The sequence below is a fragment of the Meleagris gallopavo genome, chromosome 2 (genome assembly GCF_905368555.1).
Source record: "Meleagris gallopavo chromosome 2, MGAL_WU_HG_1.1, whole genome shotgun sequence".
NCBI lineage: Eukaryota > Metazoa > Chordata > Aves > Galliformes > Phasianidae > Meleagris > Meleagris gallopavo.
In genome coordinates, this window is record NC_139405.1 from 90146565 (window position 1) to 90174202 (window position 27638).

General features: G+C 42.8%; 2 protein-coding genes across 7 annotated transcripts in view; both read right to left on the reverse strand.

The window, feature by feature from the left end:
- Positions 1-9274, reverse strand: part of ARHGEF10 (Rho guanine nucleotide exchange factor 10) — a 116926-nt gene extending 107652 nt beyond the window's left edge. For 5 of the 6 annotated variants that reach the window (XM_085217929.1, XM_085217931.1, XM_085217930.1 and 2 more), the window contains exon 1: positions 9166-9274. The gene's annotated coding sequence lies outside the window, so the exon portion shown is untranslated. The other variant, XM_085217926.1, reaches the window with a different exon arrangement.
- A 6674-nt stretch (positions 9275-15948) lies between these two features.
- Positions 15949-21899, reverse strand: CLN8 (CLN8 transmembrane ER and ERGIC protein). Its single transcript, XM_003204457.5, has 3 exons — positions 21674-21899; positions 19509-20208; positions 15949-19111 (listed from the first exon to the last, which is right to left on the reverse strand). The coding sequence occupies exons 2-3, from the start codon at positions 20049-20051 to the stop codon at positions 18797-18799; spliced, it is 858 nt and encodes a 285-aa protein (XP_003204505.1). The 5' UTR covers positions 20052-20208; positions 21674-21899; the 3' UTR covers positions 15949-18796.
- Positions 21900-27638: the final 5739 nt, after the last annotated feature.

Here is a 27638-nt window from a genome sequence, read left to right on the forward strand (position 1 = left end):
CCCTCCTCTCAAACTATTAAGAGCAGTAGGCAACATTCATATTTACAGACTGAAAGTAGAACAGGAGCTCTCCAACTTAGCAAGTTCTCAGTTTAGCTCTCCACTCAGAAACTACTGTAGAAGCCCTAACACTTGTACAGTGAAGACCAGTGGCCTGGCATGTAAGACTGAAATTCTGATTACACAGACAATGGCAGTTTTAGCATAGAAAATAAGACCTGTCCAAAGGCTACGGAAGAAAGCAGTACTCCTTTCTGTGACTCAGTTTCCCCCCCCTACCCCCCCCCCACAGCACTGCTGAAATTATTCCTGGTAAGCTCTCCTACCTGCAGGACTAGAAGGTCTCTCAGATAAGACTGTACATCAAAAATTTCCTCTAATTGTGCAATAAACAATAGACCACCAGTTTTCAGCTACCAGGACACAAATAATGATCAACATCTGCATTTCTACTCCATAAAAACTAGTTTCTAGAAGTCATTTACGCAATAGTCAGAAGGACCAAAGCAAACATCTCCAAAACTATAAGGCAGCTCAGTGGTCACAGCTAATGGCACAGTATCTATCCACTGAACTTGACAGAGACATGCACTGCCAAGATTTCCAATTCTAAAGCCTAAGAACAGTAAAGGCTACATGTATTTTCTTTAAGGAAAGTGCATTGTAACTGCAGAGACATTGAGATTCTTCATTCTTAACAGTGCAGAAAAAAGGAGCAAGCTAGCATTTTTAAAATAAAAACCAGAAAAGATGAAACTAGGAGACTGATTTCTAAGGGACTGTGACTCAAAAAGTCTTAATGTAGGTAAGCTGCAAAGTAACTTCTCTGAGAAAGCCTGTGATACTTGTATGCCCTTGTCGATACTTAATATAACTGTGTTTCGGAGGCACAGAGCAGCAAGAACAGAAAACACAGGAGGAGGAAGGTTAATTTTTGTGTGTTTACTTTTCCATATGTATAAACACAAAGCCTAATTTGTGGCTCAGAAACAGTCAAGGGAAATTTTCTTACCAGCCACAATGCAAACATGGTCAGATTTGCAGATGCACATTTTTCAGAGCACAAACAGAATCCACTTGTCTGATGGCTTCTCCCACCACCCTTCCTCACATCAAGCAGTATTTTGCTCAGAGCTAGAGAACAGCATGACAGCAAGCACTGAACAAGAATCAATCCACAGGGACACTCTGAGAACACAGCTGAAGATTGATATTCTCTTTCTCCTTTTCTCAGAGAACATCATTTGTAACATTTCTTAACCTAGACTGAATTCCTTCTCTGTACATCATCAGAAGAAAGGGAAAAGAAAACAGCAAGGATCCCATTCGCAGATTTTTCTGAAAACTCCTTCTTTCTCCTAGAGAAAAATATTGTTCTTGTATCTAGCTAGATGTCTGATAATTTGAGATTTATTATCATTGTCTGTAATCCTGCCTTGAACCTACAGGTGGAGGTGAGCTGCCATGAAGACCCCCCAGTGTCTCTCTTCCCCAGGCTGAACAAGCACAGCTCCCTCAGCCACTCCTCATACAGCAGCATCACAGCCTACCATCACCACTGCAGCCTTGTGCTTGGCTTGCTCCACTTCATCCACATCTTTCCTGAATCAGGGCAGGGTGAGCCGGGGACAGAACATTGGGTGCAGTATTTTAGGTGTGGTTTGACAAGCACAGAGTGAAGGGAAATCCTTCCCCTTAAAGGAGCTCTTCCTTCCCACAAGCACAACCTTGCACTTGTCCTTGATGGATTTCCCAAAGCTCTTGTCAACCTGTTCCTCTGACCTGCCTACCTCCTGCTGATCTCATCACTGCTCTCCTCTTTGCCTGATTTGCTGCCACTGGCAAACTTCAGAAGCGAGGACTGGTCATGTTTCAAGTCATGTAAAATAGTAAAAAGACTACACTGTGCAGCAGATGGCTGGTGCAAAACTCTTGTCACCAGCCTCCAGGTTGGTTACAACACACTTAGCCCACTTAGCTACTCAGTTTTTCACCCCTCTGGTAGTACATCCACATAGATCATAGTGCTATTCTGCGAACAACCTTGCTGAATCCAAACCAAACATTAACCCAGACATTAACAAACGTTAAGCTCCGTAGCACTCAGCTGTTTACAGATGGGGAAGCTGAGACCTACAAATATTTATGAAATGAGGAGAAATATGGATTAAAAGTAATTGAAACCAGGGAACAAAGCAGGTTCCTGAGTGTGCTTTGGGGAAATGGACTTTTGATGAAAAAGACTTTGCTTCTTCTATCTCTCGTGATGAGAACAGCTTGAATACACACAGGTAAAACAGGAACATCACCCTGGGTTTTGGTTTCCGTCCTACAGACCAGCTGTACCAAAATAGTCACAGACACCAGAGGAACTACAAGTAATGCCAGGGTCACATACCTTTTAGTCAGGACTGATGCCTTTGTTCTATGAAACTAGAGGATTGTGTTGCCAGCTCACAGCCATGACCTTCTGCGTCACACATCCAAATAGAAATATGAATACTAGAAGCTCATAGAAAAAAATGCTCCAAATTTTATTGAAATCAAGTAACTAACATCATCTGGAAAAGCAATCTTGTTTCCAAAATTTTATCTTTCAAACTTAATTCAAATTACTCTCTACCAATATTGGAGATTAAGTACTATATTTGTTGGAAACACTCTCACGAAGGTTTCTAAGTCAGAGAAGACCCTCACATGCTTCATAACACTTCAATTCTGATGCAAATTTATGTATGATTAATATGTATACGTGCTACAATAATAGAAAGAATTATTATGTAGAGACTTCTTAAATGTTATTCACAAACATGCATTTCTCTAGTACTGATGAGCCACACGTGTAGAATACAGTACTTCTGTCACAGGAGAAGTTCCAGCCTCCTAAAAACTATTTTGATTTCCCAGCAAAACAGGTTCTCACTACACAAGGATCCTGACTTCTTGTCAGGGGAGAATAAACAAAGAGGACTGCAGAGGACATCTTCTATAGATAGAGTTGGTAATTTTTCCTACCTAATCCATTCTTCCACTCAAAAACAAAGGTCAAACCTACATTAAATGCAAGCATGCTGGTTTTACAACCACAGGTTGTCATTCAAGATACTGATGACAACTCAGGAGATGTATCAGAAGCTCTTTCCGATGACTCAAGTGAAATGATACACTACACTGAAGATTCAGTTCCCACTGCTTTACTGCAAACCAGTTCTGACAGAGCCACCTTCCCTAAAAATTTCCAGTTCTTTGGTTACTACTGTCCTTGAAAGAGTAGCAACCATTACTTTTGTTGTTACTACTTATCCCTGGGGGGGGGGGGGGGTGGAAAGAAAAATAAACAAACAAACAAACCATTACAGATAATTATATCTGACCATGAAGAAGTGTTCAACTAAACAATTTTTTTCACCTCGTGACTCAAGTTATTAAGAATATAAATACAGATGCTTATTCCTGTGTTTCTAAAGCAACTATATGGAATAAAATATGGAAGTACATTTTAAATCATAAATTAAAGTCATAATGAATGCCTTAGAAAGATTAACACAGCGTTCATTTCTTTGGATCTTACAACAGCAAAACATTACTTAAATAGATAAGGAATTAGGAAACGCAGCCATTAAAGACTAATTAGAGTAAGGAAGAAAAGTAGAAATTGCATATTCACAGAATTTTGGGAGTTGGTCTCGATGATCTCAGAGGTCCCTTCCAACCCCTACAATTCTGTGATTCTGTGAATCTCATCTTCAAAGATATAAAAATAAATAAATTAGAAGGCAGTCTTCCAAGTAAGTTCTGCACCTAGTTCTAACATCACTGGTCTCCACAATTTCCCTGACTTGAAAATGATTAATTAGCTCTCTTTTTGAAAGAGTTTTTGAGACTGAAAACAGACGATTCATGGCTTGCAACAACACAAAATATCGTATATAAAATGCTAAGGGAACTCTGAGCATCAGACACACAGAAAGCTTTAAAATGGTGTAAAATACAAAGTCTTAGGCCCAAGACTCACTTTGCAGGAGATTTACATATTTGCTCTCGACTTTTTTACAACTTACAATCTAATCTCACAGATAAGGAAATAACATTTATCCCCTTGAAACTGTATCCTTGTTATGTATATTTAATGAGATGATCACAAGAAACAGCTCTGCAATCTTAGAAGATGCTCACATTTTCCTAACTTTGTAACTAGAAACAACTTTTTTTTTTTTTTTTTTTTTTTTTTGCAATCATTTTGAAAGTATTTCTAAAAAACAGACTAGGGAACAGAAATGAGAGTGAACGTTTGACCTTGATCTCGGATCCTAATAGCTGGATTCATGGTTCAGTCCCAAGTAACAAGTGCTGTACAGAACAGTAAGTCACCGAAACAGACATTCCCCAAGATAATGCCCCTATTCACCACTGTGTAAGTAGAACAATTTATTTTGCTCTGGTTAACTGCTTCACCCACACATTTGACATTAAGCTTCAGGCTTCCTGAGCAGCTAACGTGTAGGACATGAATCAGTGTTGTCCAGTTATGCATCACTTCCCACAGTCTTGCTGATTTGGGCGGTTTAGAATAAAAACATGAATCCAGTTTTTGATTGAAAAACACAGGTTTGCAAAAATATTTTTCAAATTTTGCTTAGCACAAACTTATTATTGTTCCCCTTGAAAGCAACTTGTACTTTCACATGTCCCTGGTCTCAAAATCAACTTCAGTATTTTGATGAGAGTAAAAGCCAGATTTCTGACTATAGGAAAACATCCAAGAGATGTAAATCTCAAAAGAAGCTCATAGTGCAGCAGTTTCCTTCTACGGGTGCAACTGACCGCGACAGCCCAGATTCTGCTCTCTTCCAACGACATACACACACAGTGACCTTACTTAGAAAGATATGGAAACAGACAGAAAATTAAATCATATTTCCATAACGAACCGTAGTAAGAATTTGGCTTTGCCCTGCTAACATACATCCATTCTCATCACAAGAGCGCCTCTCCCCTCAGAGCACTCCTGTGGCCTCCCTAATTTGCAGGCTTGGTTTTGAACCCCCAAAAGATCGGTAGGCTGAGGGGGCCATGGCTCGCCTGCATTTTTCCACTCTTTAAAGTATTTTAGAGCCAGAACACAACTTTTTAGTATGAATTTTCCAACAGCAAGGCAACAAGGAGATTTTATACAAGTATGAACAAGGGTGAAAAAATGTCCGTAGTGAGTTGCTATTGTAACAAAAGGAGGTCTTGGATGTGAGAAAGATGCCTAACTCCCACTCTGCAGAATACACACAAAATGAAAGTAATTCATGACACTATCACTGAAGCCTCACTTCCTGCCCCACTAGAACTTACAAAACATTCCCAATTAACTTTCCATAAAGGAAAATTGCTGCTACATATACTCTACAAGTATCCGAGCACAGCATGGAAACGCACTTGCAGATTAAAAAGCCGCCAAGAAGCTGAACTTACAAGACAGTTTCAAAGGTGCCTTTCAAATTAGAGGCCATAAGATGATTTCCCACAATATCCCTTGTACAGTTCTAAACTAAAACTGTAAAACGGACAAACCTGATGAAACAAGAAGTCACCTGACAGAACCGGAATGAAAACAACTGTCCCACCTGCAGAAGGAAAACTGAGTGTTTCACACTGCTACTTTCTCCATGACTCACAAAACTGAGGGCAGCGTGGTATTAAAAAAGCATGAAGAATGTAACAACCATAGCGTATACATTTTAATCCAAAATACCAAATCAAAAATATCCCTTCCCCACAGACTGCAGAATTTGTTTCCCGGCTTGTTCAGAACTAGACTGAAGTTTATGAATTTTTCTACAACAGTGTCTAAAAATAATTTCTACCTTGTATAGAAGCAATTAAAATATTTCCTGTTACACAAATGAATAATGTACTATTCCCAGTTGCAATAAATTCTGTCAACAATTATGAAGTCTGACAAAAGTTTTTTAAGGTTTAGAGAACTTTGCTGTCTCCTTTCAAATGTCTATAAACTACACATGGACCCCTGAACAGCTCAGAACCAAATGACAGAGTCCTCTGATGTTGGTCTTTCTTCATAATGATATTTATTAGTGCTGACACTAAGTACATTCAAACAAAACAAAAAAAAAAAAAAAAAAAAAAAGGAAAGCAGAAGAGAAGAGAACCATTCCACATTAAGGAACAAATATTAATGTATTCTAGCAAAAAATAATAATTATATTATTATAAAATAATAATAAAATCCATACAAGCTTTTATACTCATAAAACAACAACCATTAAGTAAATACACAAGAAGTACTGCTAAGAGGAGTGATTTATGTAGATGTACCAACATAGAGATGTTAAGAATCACCAAAAGCTGAGATACAGATGCTAAGAGTCACCAAAAGCATTTTCAAAAAGTTGTGACGTGATATTAAAAATTCAGCTTACTAAAAACTAAGGCTATGTGCCTCATAAAGTTCAGCTCTTGGAAATCTTAAGACATGCTATAGAACTACTAAACTTAGGGCAATATTTGATGCATTACTGAAATTTCAAGAAGCATCAAGTCTTTTTCATAGCATTCTGCTCTGAGAAAGGATCACCACAGTTGACGCAGGCAGATCTGTGCCCTCTCTGCAGAGAGAAACAGCAGTTTCTGGGCAGATGGGGGCATGGAGACAGGGATCTCCTCACAGGGCAGAGTGCTTCCCATGCTGTGGTGCTCTAACCACTGACCTGTCAAATCCAGCTGCCCACAACCTGCACAGCTGATGTCAGTGTCACAATGATGACCACTGTACAGTGCTATGGCTCCTCTCCATGTCCTGCCGCAAGCAGACTGTAAGACCTAGGGGATCCTGTTTTGGCAAGTGCTGAGCAGGAACTGCTGGACAGCACGTTCTCAGAGTCATAGAATACAGAATGGCCCAGGTTGGAAGGGACCTCAAGGATCACAAATCTCTAACTCCCCTGCCACATGCAGGGCCACCAACCTCCACATTTAATACTAGACCATGCTACCCAGGGCTCCACCCAATCTGGTTTTGAACACCTCTAGAGATGCGGCATCCACCACATCTCTGGGCAGCCTGTTCCAGCACCTCACCACTCTCTCTGTAAAGAACTTCCCCCTGACATCCAATCTCAATCTTCCCTCTCTCAACTTCAAACCATTTCCCCTTGTCCTGCAGTTATCTACCCTTTCAAAGAGTTGATTCCTCTCCTGTTTGTAGGCTCCCTTTAGGTATGGAAAGGCTGCAGTGAGGTCACTCCGCAGTCTTCTTTTCTCTAGGCTGAACAAGCCCAGCTCCCTCAGCCTGTCTTCATAGGGGAGGTGCTCCAGCCTCCTGACCATCTTCATGGCTCTCCTCTGGACCCTCTCCAACAGCTGTGTGTCTTTCTTGTACTGTGGGTCTCAGACCCGGACGCAATACTCCAGATGGGGCCTCATGAGGGCAGAGTAGGTGGGGACAACCACTTCCCTGTCCCTGCTGGCCATCCCTCTTCTGATGGAATCACATGAGTTAGAAGGGAACCTTAGGGGCTATCCAGTCCAACCCTCCTGCAATGAACAGGGACACCTACAGTTAAAGCAAGTTGCTTACAGCTCCATCCAGCCTAGCCTTGGGTGTCTCCAGGGACAGGGTATCCACCACCCCTCTGCGCAACTTGTTTTTCCTTCACTACCCTTATCATAAAAAAAACCTTTTTTCTTACATCCAAAATAAACATTTTCCAGCACTAGCCTGCTTCCACAACCCCTTCTCTCCCACATACACCTGTGGTTGTCAGACACAGAAACTGAGCACCTACCCCATTATAAGCCCCATCCATGCCCATGTAACATCCCGTGTTTCATGCACAAGTAAATCGAGCTGTGCACAGATTGCACTGAAATCTGACTGCAGAGCCTTCATAAATATCCAATTTCAAGGCAGTGTCTAAAAAGCTACCATTCGTAGCCAGATAAACACACGTAACTAGTTCATGGGCTGCTGAGCCAGGGGGTAGAAGGAAGAAGACAAGATGGATTAAACCAAGCAAGTCAGACAGATTATCAAGATCAGAGTGCCCAGGTGACAGGAGCGGAGGAGAGCCTGCAGCCTGACCTGCAGCAGTCTGGAAGAACAGCCCCAAGTTCCAGCAATAAGCCTCCTCAGCACCAACAAAAAATCTCACACGAAAAATTTATGTGCGCATTTTACTGTGACAGTGAAGTTGTACAACTGAAAAATAATAACACATTTTTATCCTGCAATTAAGCAAGATTAAGTTCATACATGCCACCACGAGACAAAAGCCACACTCAGTAGCTCTAGGTTGAACAAAAACCGAAATCACAGGTCAGAATTTAAGACAGATAAAATCTTGGGTCAAAATGACACCACCAGACGTGCTGTAACACAACCCTCTGCAATGGGCAGATTCCTAATACCTGTCCCCCCAGGCACCCGCTCCTGTCTGCTGGCAAAGCCCACCAGGCCAACGCGTGCACTCAGAGCTGCTCCTGAAGTAACTACACGCTCTGGGGTCTCCACCAACAACTGTGTAGCTGCTCCAATACCTAATTACCAACAAACGAAAGACAATTTAAATACTTCCTTCGGAAAAACAAAGAAGCCGTTACTACAGCACCACAGTGATTTCCCTCGTCTCGAGAAAGGCAAAGCAACTGCAAACCCAGATTACAAAGTCGGTGCTGCATATACGGGCTTTGTTTTTTTAAACAACGTTCCGGAGGATAAGACAGCCGGGTACCGCCGAGCCGGGTACCGGCAGCCGAACCGCCCCGCCCTGGGCCGAAGGGCCGAGGCTGTCCCGCACCGTACGCCCACCGCGGTTGGATGCCGCCCGCACGAGCAGAGCCCTCTGGAAAAGCGCACAGCAGAAACTTCAGGAATGAGCGCACGGTGGTCAGCAGCGACCCCCGCGCCCGGCATCCGCATCCCGCGGGCCGAACGCGTTCCCCCAAGCTGTCCCGTTACACTCGGGACTCACCGGCGCCCGGCAGCCGCCCGCTTCCCCGCGCGGCCCCGGCCAAACCATCCACGTCCTCAGCCGAGGGCGGTGTCCTCCGCCCAGAGCCCCGAGGCCGGCGGGGCCCTCCCCACTCCGCTCCTCCCGCCGCTCCAAGCCGGAACTCCCGCCGCTCCGCTCCGCGCGACCCCGGTCCCGTACTCACCGCCGGGCCGAGCCGAGCCGCTAAGTCCCGGCGGGCAGCCGCTCGCCTCACCCCCAGCCCCAGCCCGCCGCGTCCCGCCCCGCCCCGCCCTGTGCCGGGCCTTGCGGCAGGGCCCGCCACCATTGGGGCGGCGCGCAGTCCCGCGGACGCGCGGTTGGAGCAGCGGCACGCCGCTCGCGGCGGGGCGGGCCCGGACCCTCCGCCAGCGACGGCGCTGCGCGGGGGCCCTGCGAACGGAGCGAGGGCACCTGCCGCGGGGCTGCTGGTGCCGGACGAACAAGAGGTGTACGCGTCTCGCTGCCGGGACGGAAAAGTTGGGCACGTGCGGAATACAGAATCACAAGGTTGGAAATTACCATCAAGATCATCTAGTCCAACCGTCCTCCCATTACCATTTCTACCACAAACTACTAAACCGTATCTTGTAGCTCCTCATCCAGACACCTCTTGATGTTAACTTTTCTATTTTATTTATCTCGGCCTCGTCCTTAGGACCGCTCCATTAGCATGCTAAGCCACGGTGGCCGTTTTAGAACTTAGTCTCATTTATCACTGGAAATGAAGTAGTTTGCAAAAATCGAACTTGTTTCAGCACAGCAAAGTAAAGGTTTCTCAAGGATACTGGCACTTCACCCCATCACGCAGGTCTCATCCCTGACACAGGTCACTGCTGCTAACTGCTCCCCTTGGTTCCTCACAAGAGTCCCTGTGAGGCAGTGCCGACTGAGCCAACCCCCAGTCTATCAGAGCTGTCTGGTACTAGATGCAATGTCTATCTCTAACATACCACTAACCATTTGTATGCCCACATGAAAACAAGTCACAGCCCCCTTTTATCAAAATTAAAAAAATAAACATTTACAATTATTTTGAGAACATTCTCTACAATAAACATACGTACACTTGTTACACCTTGAAAAACGTTCTTAAATACGTTATAATTCTTCTGTTCCTGATATAAGATCATAGCATTTTTTGAGTTGGAAGGGACCATTAAAGGCCATCCAGTCCAACACCCCTGCAGTGAATAGGGATACCAACAGCCAGATCAGGTGCTCACAGCCCCATCCAGCCTGGCCTTGGGTGTCTCCAGGGCCAGGGCATCCACCACCTCTCTGGGCAACCTGCTGCAGTGCCTCACCACTTACTGTAAAAAATTCTTCCTTATATCCAGTCTCTCTTTTTGTTTGAAATCATTTCCCCTCATCCTGTCACAACAGGCCCTTCTAAAGAGTCTGTCCTCTTTTTTCTTATAGCTCCCCTTTAGATATTGAAAGGCAGCTATCACACCCCCTTGGAGCCTTCTCTTCTCCAGGCTGAACAGCCCCAGCTCTCTCAGCCTGTCCTAATAGAAGTGTTCCATCCCTTGGATCATTTTTGTGGCCTTCCTCAGAACACACTCCAACAGGTCCATGTCCCTCCTATACTGAGGACTCCACATCTGGATGCAGTACTGCAGGTGAGGCCTCACCAGCATAGAGCAATGGGACAGGATCACCTCCGTCACCCTGCTGGCTGTGTTTCTTCTGGTGCAGCCCAGGCAACAGTTGGCTTTCTGGGCTGCGAGGGCACATTGCTGGCTCTTGTCCAGCTTGCCACCAAGCAGTACCCCCAAGTCCTTTTCAGCAGCCCAAAAACTATTTAATATTGGCGCAAGTAATTCATAGTGGTATATACAATTTAAAATCTGTAGAGTGCTTTTAAATATGAAAATGTAAAACTAAATGTTATTCAAAGATCCATGCATCAGGCATTGATGATATTAACCTATTCAACTGTATTCATCCTACAGCCAGTACTGAAATATACCCAAGCACAGTAAGTATATTATCATTATGTGAAAATTGTAAGATCTCTCTACCATTTATGGTAGAAAATGATGGTATTTCAAAAGAAATTTAATCATTCCACTTTTTTCTCTACATTTTTCATTTCTCTATAGCCTAATAGTAGGTACAAGCAAAACTATCTCCTGCCTTTGTGAGTTCATATGAATTGAATTCCAAATGAAACATTTAAAAGTATTACTTTCAAAAATATTGCAGTTTCTTTTTTTTTTTTTTTAAAAAAAAAGTTATTTCTTTTCAATGCAATTAGTTACACTGTGAATGTAATGCATCTTTCACTATAGCTGTATAGGCTTTATGTGGGAAAGAAAATGAAGAGAGAAAATTGGGTCACATGGGAAGGTTAAGGCCAGAACTACCACTATGGTATTCAGTTCAATTTCCAGCAGAGAGATGATTTTAGCTGTAATTTCTTAAAATATGTTGTATTTTGCTCACATCCAGCTATCATTTCATGAGCTGAAATAGCAGGAAATTGTCTTCAGCAAAATTTTTCAATTCCATGATTAAAAGTATCATCTACAAGAAATAGCCTCCTTTGGCATGAGGAGGATTTCAATATACTTCTCTGATTCCAGTAGAAAATTGCAGGGGAAACCTTGTTGGATAAATCCAACAGATCATATTATAATACAGCAAGATACTAAATTCCAAAATATCTTCCACTCTTCCTGGTATTTTCCTACAGCAATGTCCTAGTAGCAGTTATCATCTAATCATTACAATGAAATTAATTACTTATCTACCCATAATTATCTGTCAATAACTACAGCATGCCTATGGCTGCTGCTAGTTAATATGATCAGGTTGTACCAAGCATCATAAGATGTTTAAATCAGTTTTACAGGTGAAAAATCTACAATGAGACCTCACCACCATTTTCATACTCTCTCATTACTGCTTACAGGAGCTCCAGCAAAAGTCTCTCTCATCTCTAAGCAGCCAAAGGACAGGCATCTACTCCAGCACAGGTGCTGGGCATCTTAAGGACACTGTGAGCTCAGAGCAGTGTTCTGGCCCATGTGATGCACTGCTGGAAATCGAGGCTCTTGAATACAGACCCAAATAGTGTTACACCTAAGGACATCCAATATCATTCATGTGGTTTGCTTTCCAAAAACTTGTGTGAAATCTGATCAAGATGACTTATGTTACCAAATTCAAGTGATGCCTGGCTTCCTCAGTTTCTTTCTTCTGTTGATCTGCTGATACAGCAGGCAACTTCTCTGGAGGAGTTTATGTCCAGTTGCTTCTCCTGTTGCTCATGCGTCTTCCTCAAAGAACACATGCTGTAATCCTCCAGAAACACCTCAGACCCAGGGCATACAGCAGTCCTACTCATTTTAATCTCCTGCAGAACTCATGCTGGAACCTTGTAGAATGATAGGTCTTCATCTCCCTTATCAAAGATAATGATGCGTCACGATACACATAGGCAATGCTCTCAAGGGACAGAATTTACAGGACTGATACAACTTGTTGGGTAACACTTGCCTCATGGTTGTTTTCACGTGCAAGGCTAGAGTGGTGCTGCAGAGTGCAGCTGCTTTCACCCCTGTAGAAACAGGCACTGATGAGTCAGAATATGGGAATAGCACAGCTGTCAGCAAAACAAAGATCCTGGGCTCCTGCAGTCACTGTGATTGGAAAAGAGCAGTTCCTTGTTATGCATGCCAGTATACACGACTGCTTCAGGAACCAAACATATCTGCAGAACCATTTTTCCTCCTTCAATCCTTTTGTTTGTCACAACTGCAGGCTGTGGAACACAAAGTCCAGAGGAGCGTAGCAAGAACAAAGAGAGGTACAGCAAATGAATCTTGATAGGAAAAAGAGAAAAAATGGCTTGGTTTAGCATAAATAGAGTGAAAGAGATGCATAATAATACCACCTAAATACATAAAGGTATTGTATAGAAGGTAACAAACTCTTGTGTGGTACTGTGTGGAGCCAGAAGTCGGACTTGATGATCCTCACGTGTCCTTTCCTACTTGGGATATTCTATAATATATATGAGAAAAAAAACATTTCTTAAATGCAAAGTATTACATTAAAATAGCATTTGGTTTAATAACAGCATTGCTCATTCATTTTATGATACGATGCCCACTGCTGCCCAGTCTTCCACATCTCCCTGAAGTACCAGCACTAGGGCTGCAGGAACAGTTAGTTCTGAGCACACCAATACTTACCCTGACAGCTAAGAGTTATAACATTGTGATGCTCTATCAGCAATAGGACTTCCTTCATGAACAGTTTCAAGGACTCTTGATTCTAAATCTGATTTTTTTTAATCTAGATTGAACTATTATCTATAAACCTTAGCCAACAGTATACCATAGCACTTTTTTTTTTTTTTACTTAAATAGGATTCATTAGGTGCTAAGGCTTATGTAGTTGATACTTTGATAAAGAGATATTAAAAGTATAGTTTACCAGTACAGCATCTCCCAAACTGCAGTCTGAAAAAGGATTCTCTCAATAGGAAGTTAAGATTATTAACAATTTTCTCTATAATGTCTTTCCTGAAGTCCTACTGTGGGAAAAACAACAACGAAAAACCCACTCTGGATATATGAAGGATGGGTAACCTGGGTAATCTGACATCACCTATTTGACAGAATTTTCAGAAATACAGAATAGTCTCATATCTAGGGACTTTAAAAAAAAAAGAAGTTCTACTAGCAGGAATACCCTTCGTAGATAAAGTAGCAAGGAAGGAAAGAAATGGCCTCCAGAGGAGGAAAAAGAAAAGAAAAAAGTGAACAACAGTACAAGAATAAGTCATTATGAATTAGAACACACTACAGATCGTTTTGGCCTTAGGAGGTTTGATGTCCTAAAAAGGGTCCTCAGATTCAGTCTCAACCACCGTCACAACAATACTTAACACAATATGCTGCTGAGGCAAAAAGAAGAGTTAAAACATTGGACAATTTCCCATTCAGTGACCAGCAGCAATCTCTTTATTTTTTTCACATTTCTTAGGCAAAGCTGCTGCTTTCAAAGGATACTCTTTCACCTTGTAAAGGCAACCTTTACACAAGCTCACCAAGCTCATTAGATGTTCCTTGCCTACTCTACACAAACCACTTCACCAGACTTTTATAGACTACCTGTGTGGCTTCACTCTTCAAGACATTGCAGTTATCACCCTGATTTACTTTTAAAGGATTCTGCCAGCAGAACTGCACAGTCCAGAAATGCAGGAAAGTCAATCCTCTTATACATAAACAAGAATTAATACACAATCACTAGGGCTTTATCTAGCTTTTTTTCCACCCTCATTTAATACAAGACCCATACTTCAACTTTAGTTAACACAGTTTTGGTGACAAAGTGTTCACAAAGCAAAGCGTTTCTGGCAGACTTTTGTGGGGCTGCATTAAGAATATTAAAAACAACAACAAAACAGGCCCTGATGAGCACCTGGAGCAGATACAATCAATTACCAGTGTCAAAATCACGCACATATTCGTAAGCCTGTAAATGTCACTTTTCTGGTGAAAGCAGTATCAGTTTAACATGAACTAAATATCCAAAGCAGCAGAGGAAGCTAAAAAGAGAATTACATTAAGAAACAAACATTTCAGCTCAGAAGTAATGTGTACAGTATCAGATGAATCTGGTATTAAACTCAGCTGCCTCTGCTCAAGTCTTACCTGTAAGGACTCAGAACTCATCGGAAGACACACAGAAACAGCAGCAGGTGAGTGCATTGTCCATTTGTTTGCTTGCTTCTTTGTGCACCTGTGAGCAGGCCCCACTCCTTTCATGTCGGTTTGTCTCTGCCACCTTGAATGTTGCTATGCTCACTGTGTCATTATCTTTGTCATTCCTCCTCACTCAGTACCGTTTTGCTTAGGGAGAACAGGAAGGCACGACATACTGTGAGAACACTTGTTTCTGTGACACTACCACTAGCAGAACATACTAATTAGTCCATCGGAGTCTGAAATGTCTCTTCCAACACTGGAAATCCATCTGGGGGCTGCTAACTAGAGCAACAGGCATGATTTGCTTAATTAGAGACTTTCGCTTATCAACCAGTGTCGTGACACAGGATCAAAAGATCGTAATTGCTGAGTAACACTGTCAAAGTGTGTGCATGCTAATTTATTTCTGGGATTATGGCAAGAACTACAAAGTAAAATACATTTATCTATTAACTGAAAACATGTGAATAGCAAACCATTAGCAAAAAGTTTCTTTTACAGATTATTTACAAAGAGGACTTTATTCACACAAGTACTGTCATATACTGTTCTGCTCCCAGTCTGTACCCACACACATTCCACAGCCAGTGGAGCTTTATACATGAACATCTCTTCTTCTGCTTCAATTAATCTTATGGACTTGACTCTAGAGGCAGCTACCAAAATCATGCCAGCTGGTTGCTTGCACAGTGCATTCTTATCAGAATAGTTGAAATGCCAGCAGAGATGCTGTTTTCCTTTAACTCACTAATGCTAAAAGGAAATAAGTTCTGCAGAGAACTACTGAACACGGGCACATTCAATGCTTGTTATTTTGCTGTTTAGCAACTGAACAGTTTCTTGAAAGGAAAAAAAAAAAAAGACGGTGGCTCATACTAAACCATGAAGCATCTCTTGACACCAAGTGAAGTGTCTTCATAGTTACAGCCTAATGCAAAAAGAGATCATGCTTCAAATACACAAGCCAGATGTGTCATTTCAAGTGATACTTTTTAGTACATACTCACATATATAGTGCAGCTTCTACTGTTCAACCACCTAACTGAACTCGCCAGTGTTAAATGGTGATGAAGGTACAGTAATATACAAGGTTTTAGAGCTACTTCCACAGACACAACACCACCCCTGCTCACTTAGGGAGATTATTTCAAAATAAGTCATCTTTTAATACATTCATTACAAAAACAATCAGCTACAAGCAGCAAGAACAACAACAACGAAACAGAGGCATTATTTTAATCAGCAAATGAAACTCATGGTATACAACTGCTCAATAAAATACTTTTATTCATGCACTCAGCATAAAGATGCATTCAACAAATACTACATTGTGTAAGGAACAGACTTGAATTTATTAATTCATTAATACTTCTAAATTCACTTTAAGTGGAATTTCCCTGAGGTTAAGTAAAGCATCTTTTGTAACTGTACAACATCAATAGCTCATCAGTGCTATCAGGGAAAAAAAAAACTGGACATGGGCATTTAACAAAAGAAAAAGCTCAAGAGTACATGCTAGAAACTGTCAGCAAAAGTCACTGCTGGACTACTGTGACTGCTGCTGGATCATGACCAGTACTGCAGGCAGGAATAAATACCATAGGCAGGTTTTGGAAAATGACAACAGATTTTGGAAAAAACACGATGCAAACGGAGGAAAACAAACTCCGATTTAGGAATGTATGAACACAGAACTAGATGTCTGGATAGGGTCCAACCCTCAGATCAGACATTTTGCTGTTTTTTTTAAAAGAACAGCAGCAGAAAGACACGTACTCACAAAAACCATACCCCAAACCAGTCATCTTTTAAAAAGAAAAAAACAACCACCTTCAACCAGAGAGGAGATGCAAGCAGCACTCCTCAAATACCTGCCCAAAAAGAAAGCAAGACGAAGTATTGCATAGTCACCTAGGCTAGCAAAATCATCCTAGAACATTACGCAAAAGTTTTCCAAATCATGGCAGCAGCACAGCCTGTGACCTGATCCTATCCCCACTGATGCTGATGGCAAATTTCTTTCTGTATCAGATTGCAGATGAGGTCTTATAAAAGATGCCCAAAAGGTCTGGGATTTGTTTCAAATTGACAAAATTTCTAAGCTAACTGTAGCTAATCTTTATTTGGGGGAAATGCAGGATGTAATGTAATTAGACACTAGAACCTGCAACGAAGAAAATAGAGGCTCTGTGTAACAGAACTGAAGAAATGTTGTCTATTTTCGTGTTCTGTACTATTTCTATATGGACTGTAAAACCCTCTCACCCTTCAAACCAAAAGGAATAGAAAGTGAATGCTATTATTTGTATTATTGCATAGATCTCCTGTTCTAGCAGGTCTAGCAGCATTGAGGTTAACAGGTGCTCTTAGATATTATACATTATATACATAGCAAGAGATGCAAAAGATCTTATTAAGGAATTAGGGAACACAGTAACCTCCTCAGCCTCACCCAAACAAAATAAAAGACATTCCCACCAAATGTAATGAAATGGGCTTGTTTGCACTAAGACAGTACTCTCCTCTCCCCACTCCCCTCTGCCATTTTAAATACTATGCTACCACACATAGCAGGGCACAAAGCCTCATACATGTCTCAACCGAAAGCTCTTCACAGGTTTAGCTTGTCTGGTCTGATTATTTTGGTAAATAAAACTGTGTCATATCACAGCATATGATGACGTTTCAAATGACATGGTTTTTATCTCAATAGTATATCAACATTAATTAGGTATCTTTGTCTCTCTCCTGCCAATAGGTGTCACTCTCTTCTATCGTGATCTTTATACTCTGATCTGCTGTCCCAAACTGCACCCAGGAACAAATACAACCTCCACAACTTGCCAAATCACCATCCAAACATACTCTCTGTTCCTGAGGTCAGTTAAAACCTTAAAAATATGGTAGATAAAGTGCAAAAAATTGATAACCTCACCTTCTGTGTTCTTCAAAGCAGAAATAAAAACACTACAGGAATAAAAGAACTTCTGAAAGAGGTGACAATAGGCTTTTCTCCAAAGATGAGTGCTCCATCCCCAGAGGCATTCAAAGCCAGGCTGGATGTGGCTCTGGGCGGCCTGGTCTGATGGTTGGTGACCCTGCACGTAGCAGGGGGGTTGAAACTGGATGATCATTGTGGTCCTTTCCAACCCAGGCCATTCTACAATTCTATGAGTCACCTCATATTCTAAAACCCTCTGTAACTAAGAGGTCTTCCAAAAATAAGAGGAAGTGTAACAGGAGCACTAGTGGAACTAATTGCACCTTTATTCATTTGTGACCTACAAAGAAGATAATCTTACCTATCACCCAACAAATTCATCAAGGGTTAAACAGCCACTGACTCTTGTCTTTCATAGATTTCAAGTCCAGAAAGGACCACCATGATTACCTAGCATGACCAGCAGCACAATGAGCAGGTGTTCCCACTCCTCACCACGTGCATGTTTGCTGTGGATATAAAGTCTCATACTGAAGGCAACCTGGGTACTACAATTCCTTTTGATAGCAAACACTTAACTGTCTCCTCCTTTTCATCAAGTGCACTTAAGGAAAGACCCACAAACTGAGCCATGACTGCATTCTGCCACTTGACCAATTAATCCAGAGGGAAATATTTCATGGCACACAGGTATCCACACCATACCTATTTGGGGTCAGAATTGATCTTAATCTTCTAAACATAATTTTCAGTAGCAGTATCTCCAACATATGTGAAATGAGAATAAAGCTAAATTCTATTCAAGCTAAGATTAGTGGGTAAGTTAGCTATAAAGCCATTTTGAAGCAGTAGGACAAAGGATACCATTAGAGAATGTCACTGTTAAACCATGAAATACTGTCTAAATACAGACAAAATCATTGGCATAATGCTGAACATTTATGAATATGTACGTATGAAATACAGACAACATTTTTAAATACTACTGATGCATTCTGAATACAAACAGCAAGGAATGTCTGCATTAATGAGATTCTTGCAGAAGCTTCGATTTCATGGGCCAATTAGTTTGCAGTGTATTCTTCTGCTGTAGTCCAATATCACACTAGGAAACAGATGTTCTAGTGTTACATCCCCTTCTTTTGGGATGTTTCACCATTTAACTTTCCATTTTCTGTTGCTTTATTTTCAAAGTTCCAGTCAGTTGGGCTGAGGAGCTGCTGAGTTTTTTTGTATGTCCAGTATGGGTTAAGTATTAGTGTGACGGCAAATAATCCAGAGAATAAAACAATAAAATGGAGAAGTCCCAGGTTTTCTACCACAGAATTCCAGTTGAAAATACACACCCACCACATGTGGTAAGTGAGAATCATGCGGCAGTGAAACAGGTGGATCATTACCCACTGATTTGCCTTCCAGAAAAAGGTGTTTGCACAGCCAGCCTAGAAAAACAAGAACAGAAATATGCAGAAGTGTGATTGTTAATTCAAGATAAGAAAGTAAAGAATCCCCAGAACTAAAGCAAATTCCCCAGCTTTTGCATACACATCCCCTCAGGCATTTTTTCATGTAGAGCTATGATATAGCACATGCATACATCATTCCAAACTCAGGCTAGACATAAGCTGTCTCAAGCCATATGCACATAGCACCACACAGAAGCCTATGCACAGAACTGTCAGGATCTTCTGTACAAGTAGGTAACACAGTAACATAGATGTCAGTTAGACAAGCACAGCCTTGCTTCAAACTATCCAGGCAAACTGTGCACATTAATTACAGAGAAGTGAGATGCATGAAAACTGTTAAAACGTAATCTGTAAAGTCTCAAATTCTTACCTTTAGAAGCATCCAGGAAATGCAGGTTGAGGGAGTACTCATCTCTAGCAACATTCCCATCAAAGGTAGGTAATGTCCAGATTTTACATTGATTACTAGACCAGCCAAGCCACCAAAAGCAAGTAAGTGATGAACCACGAGGAACACATCAAACGTTCTAAAAACGATGTTGGACATGTGAACAGCTACATTTTCAAGCAAAAAAAATCCAGCAGCTATTAAACAGTTAAACCAGCTCCACTTTTGCTGTGAATACACCTTGTCAGCATGAAAAACGGGATCTATGAGCAAAGCCCATAACCCAGCAACACAGCTCTGAAGTCCAAACGCACCACGTGTGACTGCCATATTCCAAAACACCTTCTCCTTTGCATACAAGGCACGATAAGTGGTACTCATCCGGGAGGATAACCAGTGAGACAGAAGAAATACTCCCAGGTAGATTAAAAAACCAGCAGCTAAAAACATCAAACGAACTTCCCATAAGAGATAGTCCCAGTCAAAAATGGTCCAAAATGCTTGATCGTTATTTGTAGGATTCATGTCTTCTTCCTTTTTACTTTTTTTTTTTTTCCCCCTTTAATAGAAAAAAGCCTTGCAGGGGGTTTGAGAGTTCTCACTCACACTATATACTCTCCTTCACGCCTACTCAGCCTCCGCTATTATGTGGACTAGCACCCATGAACTCTTTTTTTTCCATCTGGAACAAAAAGAAAGAAATAAAGTGAGTCTTTTTAAAAAGTCATCTGTAGACACACCTTCTAAACTATACAGAACTCACTTTCATTGCAGTTACAACATCAGCTCTGCTGTCATTGAGCACAATCATCCCAAAGACAGGTACAGATGAACAAAAAATCCCCAATTTAAGCAGCGTGTTTAGGATTAGCAATCGGCCTGCAAATTCTTTACTAGTACAATGTAACATACTAAAGCAAAAGTGGAAGAAAGCAAAGAAGGAAGGCAAGAAAGAGGAAGGGAAAACAGAAGAAGAAAATCCTGTTTTCTTACTCACGAAATTCACATTTCAACAGCAGCGTGCTGTTACTAACCCGTGCTGTTACTAACCATTATTCTTTTACTCTTCTGCTTTTCCCTCACTGATTTTGCACCACTGCTTATGTCTTTGGGTGCAAGTCAGAACCTCACATACACACTTGGGACATGAAAAGAGAAAAACTTATCCTAGTACATGGGACCACTAACACAAAAATGAGCTTTCAGGATTATATCTCAAAACAAGACTTAGCAATCAGTTTCCAAACGTTACACGACTTCCCAACAGAAAACCAATTCCAAAAATGCAACAGGAGTACGGAATGCAGACAAGCAGCATTAATATGTATGATTAACAACATCAGCATAATTAACCGAACAGTCTGGCAATCAGTGCCTCAAGTTAGCTGAAACTTCCTGAACACGCAGCAGTTAAAGATCATGAATTTGTGGGGGGGAAAGAGCTGGGTAATGCTTAAATATTTGAGTACCAGGTCATTTTATGCATGATTTAGTCTGTATCAGCCTGGCCACCAGACTCAACACTATCTGTAAAAGGCCAGAACCACAGGCAGGAGCTGGATAAGAAAGCCACTGTAGCAAGGGAATACAGAAACTCCAGTGAGATGCTCCTGTTTGCCTTCACCATGCAACAAACACCACCACGACACAACAGACCCAGGCCTTTGGCACAGCAGGGATCTGTTCCATCTGAACATGAGGAAAAACTTATTCACTCTGATGGTGACCGAGCACTGGTACAGGCTACCCAGAGAGATTGGAGAGCATCCTTTCTTGGAAATCTTCAAAAGTTGCTCAGATATAACCCTAAGCAAGTTGCTTGGGTGACCCTGGCGAACAGGGCAGTGGGACCAAGCAGTGCCCAGAGCTCCCTTCTCACCTCAGCCACTCCGTTCCGCGCCCCGCTCGCCCTGGCCCTCACTCCTCAGTGCCCCCCAGCCCCCAGAGCAGGACTGCTGGTAGTCTTACACCTGACACAACGGACCCAGAAGTGGAGCCGCAGCTCCTTCCCCTGTGCGACAAAGGGCACCAGGCCGAGGGCACGGCCAGGTCAGGGCAGGCCCCGAGAGCTCCGGCCTCACGCAAGCGCCGGTTCCGACAGCACCCCGCTCCCCACCGAGCTCCGAACGCAGCCCCGGTGCACAGACCTGGCTCAGCCCCGCCGTTCCTTGCTGGCAGCGCTGCCTGCGATGGCGGCCCGGCCCTCCCCGGCTCCGGGGCTGCTCGGGCGGCGAGCCGCCGCCACAGGCCTCCCGGGAGCGCCCAGTCCGGCCTGACCCGCCGCGATTCTCCCAACAACCACCCTCAGCTCCGCCGGCACCATGTACCCAGCGCGCATGCGCACGACACACCCTCTCCCCCCCTGCGTGCTAGCACAATTGCACGAACCATCTTGTAGCTGGAATAGCGCGCGGCCGTACCACTGCGTGCAGAGGGGGTAATGGCCGTGCCCACCGCGGCGGGAGGAAGGAGGCTCCTGAGGGGAGGGGCAGGCAGGAGGGCATCTGCGAGGGATGTTAGGCTGCTCGGATTGGGATGCAGAAAGGTCTCTAAGAACTGCAGCCATTCTCCCAGATTTTCCATAGCAGAAACCTGGGAGGATCTGTTGTGTATATATATAAATATATATCTTTCCAATTTAAGTCGGAAAAGAGCCTTGTTTACAAGATTTTTATTTTTTTTTCACCCTAAACAGACTCATCAGCACCACTGAAAAGTTAGTAACTTTTAATAGGTGCCTGTTGGAAAAAAAGAAAAAAAGGCAGCAGTGATGTCACAGCACCTGCCCTTACCTGTAATTACGCAGTGTCTAATAAAGACAGCAGATTACAAAATGCATGTCATGGAGTACTGCTACATGATTCTCTCCGTGATTGTGTGAAGAGCAGTCGTGTCATCCCAGTGAGTCTGGCTGGGCACCGGGCAGGGCCCAGGGAAACCACACTTGGGGGTTTTCTCAGCAGTGCTCCAAACTCATGCCCAGGTTTTAGTTTGTTGCCTATTCAAGTGACTGAGCTGGCGGATGGTTTTGCCTCTGAAAAGCTCAGTGATTTCACCAAAAACTGATGGAAAGTAAAAAGCAAGCCACAACTTCCCTTACACAGAGCATTGGGTGTAGAACAGCTGAAACCTAAACTCAGGCCTGCTTATGGTGAAAGACCAGGCTTCCAGGCTTGGGACGTGAACATCCTCAAGGTCTGACCTATGTTCAGCTACCAGTCTGAGAGGTGACTCCGAGAAATCTGGGCACTGCTACAGCAAAGGGAAATCAAGGGAGAAGGGTTTTTTTGTTTTTTGTTTTTGGTTTTGGTTTTGGTTTGTTTTTTTTTGGTTCAAATTTTTTCTTTTAATTGGTAAATGATAACTCTGTTGCCACTGGACTCTCTGAGCAACATGAAAAGTGAAATTACGTCAGGAGTTTAGACACGGTTAGCCATCTAAGTTATTTTTATGCTTGGTGTGAGGCACTGCTAGCTGCCAATAGGGCTTCTCTGAGTTCCTCTATAGACATTCCCAAGGGATTCCACAGTTTGACTGAAGTCTCAGGAAGCTTTGTCCTCCCACCCGGACACTAACTATGTGTCATTTGGGTGAGTCACGTGTTGGAGCATACCTGTGACATTTCTAGAAGTAACCTAGTTTCCGTCCAAGAGGCACAGACTCAGCAGTGAATGAAGGGCAAGGGATTTCAGCCAAAACCGTTCTTTTGTACAGATGCTCATGATCAGGTGACAGAGATGCTAATGACATGTGCTGGTGTACACAGAAGTTTTCCTAACACCCACTTGACCCTCCCCTGAAGCAGCTCCATGCAGTTCCCTTGGTCCTGTTGATGTCACCAGAGAGCAGGGCTCAGCTCTGCTGTGGAGCTCTGCTCCTGTGAAGATGCCATGAGGCCTCCCCTCAGCCTCCTCTGCTCTGGAGGGAGGACCTCGGCCACTTCTGGTATGTCTTGCCCTCTAGACCCTTCCCCATCTTTGTAGCCCACCTTTGGATGCTTTGAAATAGTTTTATGTTATTTTATTGTGATGCCCAAAACTGCAGTCAGTGTAGAGGTGAAGCTGCACAGCCTTGAAGCAGAGGGGGACAACCCCTCCCCTCACCTGGCAGCCATGCTGGGCCTGTAGCACCCCAGGGTATGGTTGGCCCTTGGGTTGCCAGGGCACATTGCTGACTGAGATTCAACTTGCTGTCCACAAGAACCCCCAGATCGCTTTCCATGGGGCTATTCTCCAGCCTCTCATTCCCCATTCTGTACATGTAGCCAGAATTGCACCATCCCAGGTACAGAATCTGGCACTTGCTCTTATTAAACTTCATGCAGTTGCTGATTGCTCAGACCTCTAAATTGTTGAGTTCTCTCTGTAAGGCTCTACCCTCAAGGGAGTCAAAAGCTCCTCCCAGTCTAGCGTCATCTGCAAACTTAGTGTGAATTCAACTCCTGGATCCCGGTCATTTATAAAAATATTATGGACAATTGGTCCTAAAATTGAGCCCTTGGGGACCCTACTTGTGACTGGCTGCCAGCCTGTACTTGTCTAGCTGTACACTGGACATTTTATCAAGAAGAATACTGCAAGAAATAGTATTGAAAGCCTTGGTGAAGTCCAAAAAGATTACATTAACCATTTCTCTTTGATCAACTAAATGTGTTGCTGGAGCTGATGCACTGAGGGTAGGTGTTTTAACTTCCCCAGATTTTATTTTTCCCAGAGCTCTCTTTAAGGAATTCCTTTAATTTGTAACAGCTTGGGGCAGGAAATTTGAGTTTTACTTACATGTAAGGCACTGTGATCATACGGTAAAAATAAGATCACAGATACTATGTTGCCTTTCTTGTTTCTTTTCCTTCCCATCTGCCTTTCTTGCCTTCTCAAGTGTTATCTAATTTTTTAATTACTATCAACCGTAGACGTGATGTAATAGTTCAGTGTTACTTTCTGAATCTACTGATGCTACAACCATACTTAGTGACAACTTTTTAATAGCTGTCTAATTATGGTAATTACAATAATGTCAAGCATTTCAAAATAGTTCTTCCTGTAACGAGGCTCATCTTCCATTTTACATCATGTTCAGTTTTCTCTTTCACAGCTAACTGAGTTATATTCTACATCATGCTCTGTTCAAAGCTCAATTTCCCAACTATGCTATTTTTAATTTGGGGCAACTTTTGGAGATCTGAATGCCACCAGTGGAAGAGCAAAGAGCACATCCAGGTACGGAGCCCTGTGCCTACACTTTGGGTGAACTGCCCCTGGTATTTAAGAGCTTCTTTATACTAATTGAGTAGTGCTTGCCTGTTGTCAAGAACTAAACAGTTTGGGTTTTTTTTTTTTTTTTTCTTTTGCATTTCACAATATTTGTGTTTTGTTTCCTGAATGGCTACATCTATACAACCAGATAGAGTACTCCAAGATGCATTGAGGGGGCAGCCAGTTGCTCAGGAATGCGGTAGGTGCATCCAAACTGCCTATGGAATAGACTTTTCGCATTAGCTATCCCCCAAAACATTCATAGAAATGCTACCTTCTGAGAGTCATTTTTAGGTCCTGCTCAAAATAGGACCAATGCCCCAAGCCAGGAACAGTCTAGAGAAGTACCAGTTGGCACAGGCCAAACTTCTTCCAAGCAACATGCTAACAATTAAATACTACGTATGTATGCAGTAATGCATTTATAGCTCCTTTGTTGTATCTATTAATATACAGATAGTCAGTGGTGGTTAACAATGTCTTTAGTTTTATCAGTTTTTCTTCATTCCCTACAATTCCATGTCCTTCTCCTACTCCCTGTACTTTCAGAGGCAGATGGAGCCCTCTCACTGGTATTAGAATGCTTTAAATGCAGAGGCTTAGGAGATGTGCATTGAGGATACAAGGTGAAGCAGGAAGGGAACCTAAGAGCATGAGCTTCCTATAAGTCCAGTTGTAGGGGTAAGGAATCATAGAATCATAGAATTGCTTAGGTTGGAAAAGACCTTAAAGATCATAAATTCCAACTGCAACCTTACCATACTACTGTAACTCTAACAACCTTCTGCTAAATCATGTCCCTGAGCACCACATCCAAATGGTTTTAAAACACATTCAGGGATGATGACTCAACCACCTCCCTGGGGAGCCTATTCCAGTGCTCAACCCTTTCTGTAAAGAAGTGTTTCCTGACATCTAAACTAAACTTACCTTGGCGCAACGTAAGGCCATTTCCCCTCATCCTATCACCTATCACCAGTGAGAAGAGACCAACCCCACTCTCACTGTAAGCACCTTTCAGATAATGGAAGAGAGCAATGAAGTCTCCCCTCAGCCTCCCTTTCCCCAGATTAAACAGCCCCCGTTCCTTCTGTAGCTCTTCATAGGGCATATTCTCCAAGCCCTTCACAAGCCTTGTTGGCCTTCTTTGGACCTGCTCCAACATCTCAGCATCCTTTCTGTACTGAGGTAGCCAAAACTGAACACAGTACTCAAGGTTGGGCCTCACCAGTGCCAAGTACAGGGGCAGGATGACTTCCCTAGTCCTGCTCACCACACCATTCCTGATATAAGCCAGGATGCCATTGGCCTTCTTGGCCACCTGGGCACACTGCTGGCTCATATTCAGCTGACTGTCCATCAGTATGCCAAGTTCCCTTTCCATCAGGCTGCTTTCCAGCCACTTCTCCCCAAGCCTGTAGGGTTGCCTGGGGTTGTTGTGACCAAAATGCAGGACCTGACACTTGGCCCTATTGAAACTCATACAGTTAACCTTGGCCCATCAATCCAGTCTATTCAGGTTCCTCTACAGTGCCTTTCTCCCGTCAGGCAGATGAACACTCCCTCCCAACTTGGTGTCATCTGCAAACTTACTGAGGGTGCACTCAATCCCCTCATCAAGAACATTAATAAAAATGTTGAACAGAAGCGGCCCCAGTACCTAGTCCTGGGGGACACAGCTCGTGACTAGCTGCCAACTGGATTTAACTCCATTGACCACAGCTCTTTAGGGCCAGCCATCCAGCCAGTGTTTCACCCAGCAGAGCTTACACCCATCTAAACCATGAGCAGCCAGCTTCTCCACTGCTGTGGGGGACAGTGTCAAAGGCTTTACTAGGTCCAGGTAGACCCCATTGACATCTTGTATCCCTATCTTCAGTTCTGCTGGAACAACATCAGCAAAGACAAGATTGGTCCTGCAGCAGAAGTCTCAGTTGTCTCATGGGACAAAAATATTGTCCCAGACCACTGCAACAGTTCTGGAGTCCAAAAGGCAGGTTTTTTTGCACACAGCTGTGTGGCTACTGTTAGTGTGCATTGTGAACAGTGAGGCCTTGAAATGTGGAGAAAATAAAATCTAATAGCCATAATAAAGGAATATTAGGGAAAAAGTTTGTTATGCTTATGGTCAGATGTCCCTTGCTGCAGGAATGTTGTGCAGGATATTTTAGGTAGTGACCCATTAAAAATAGCACAGAAATATCATCAGTACGGCTAGACTAAGAAGCAGAAAAGACTTCATGTCTTCACACGTGGTTCAAATGAGACCACTCTTTGAGGAGAGCCACAAAAGCCTGTCTGATGAAGATGCAAAAATTTGTTATCAGGTCTGTGGGGGAGAGCATACTATGTCTGTTTCACTCTCAGCATGACTTGTGCCCTCCTCTGACAGTCCCATTTAAGTCTGCAGCATGAATATGAATGAAATGTTTGAAAATATGCCAGTCTATCTGGGGCAGCACTCAAGAGCTGTAGTGTCCATCAGTATAGATGAGTCCTGGACAAAGTCTCTTTTTTCTTTATATGCTGTTTTTGTGGTGCCTCAGAATCTCAACCCTGGCTCTTTGAGAGATGAATTAATAATTGAACAGAGAGAAAAAGACAATCTCTCTGAGTTGCATTTAAAGGAACTGAAATTATGCCTTAAATTCTCTTATTTTTAATTCCAACCACCAATAATTTAATGCCAACAGCCTACAGCCAGTAGTACAATGTGTTGAATTAAATCCTATCAGTATAAATAAAACATTAGCTGACAATCTTCTCAACAAAGAATGAAAAGTTTATAATACTTGAAAAGTCAAGACCCCACTGACAGGTTTTAGTCCTCTCTCCCACTCCCTCAAAAAGCCTGCAT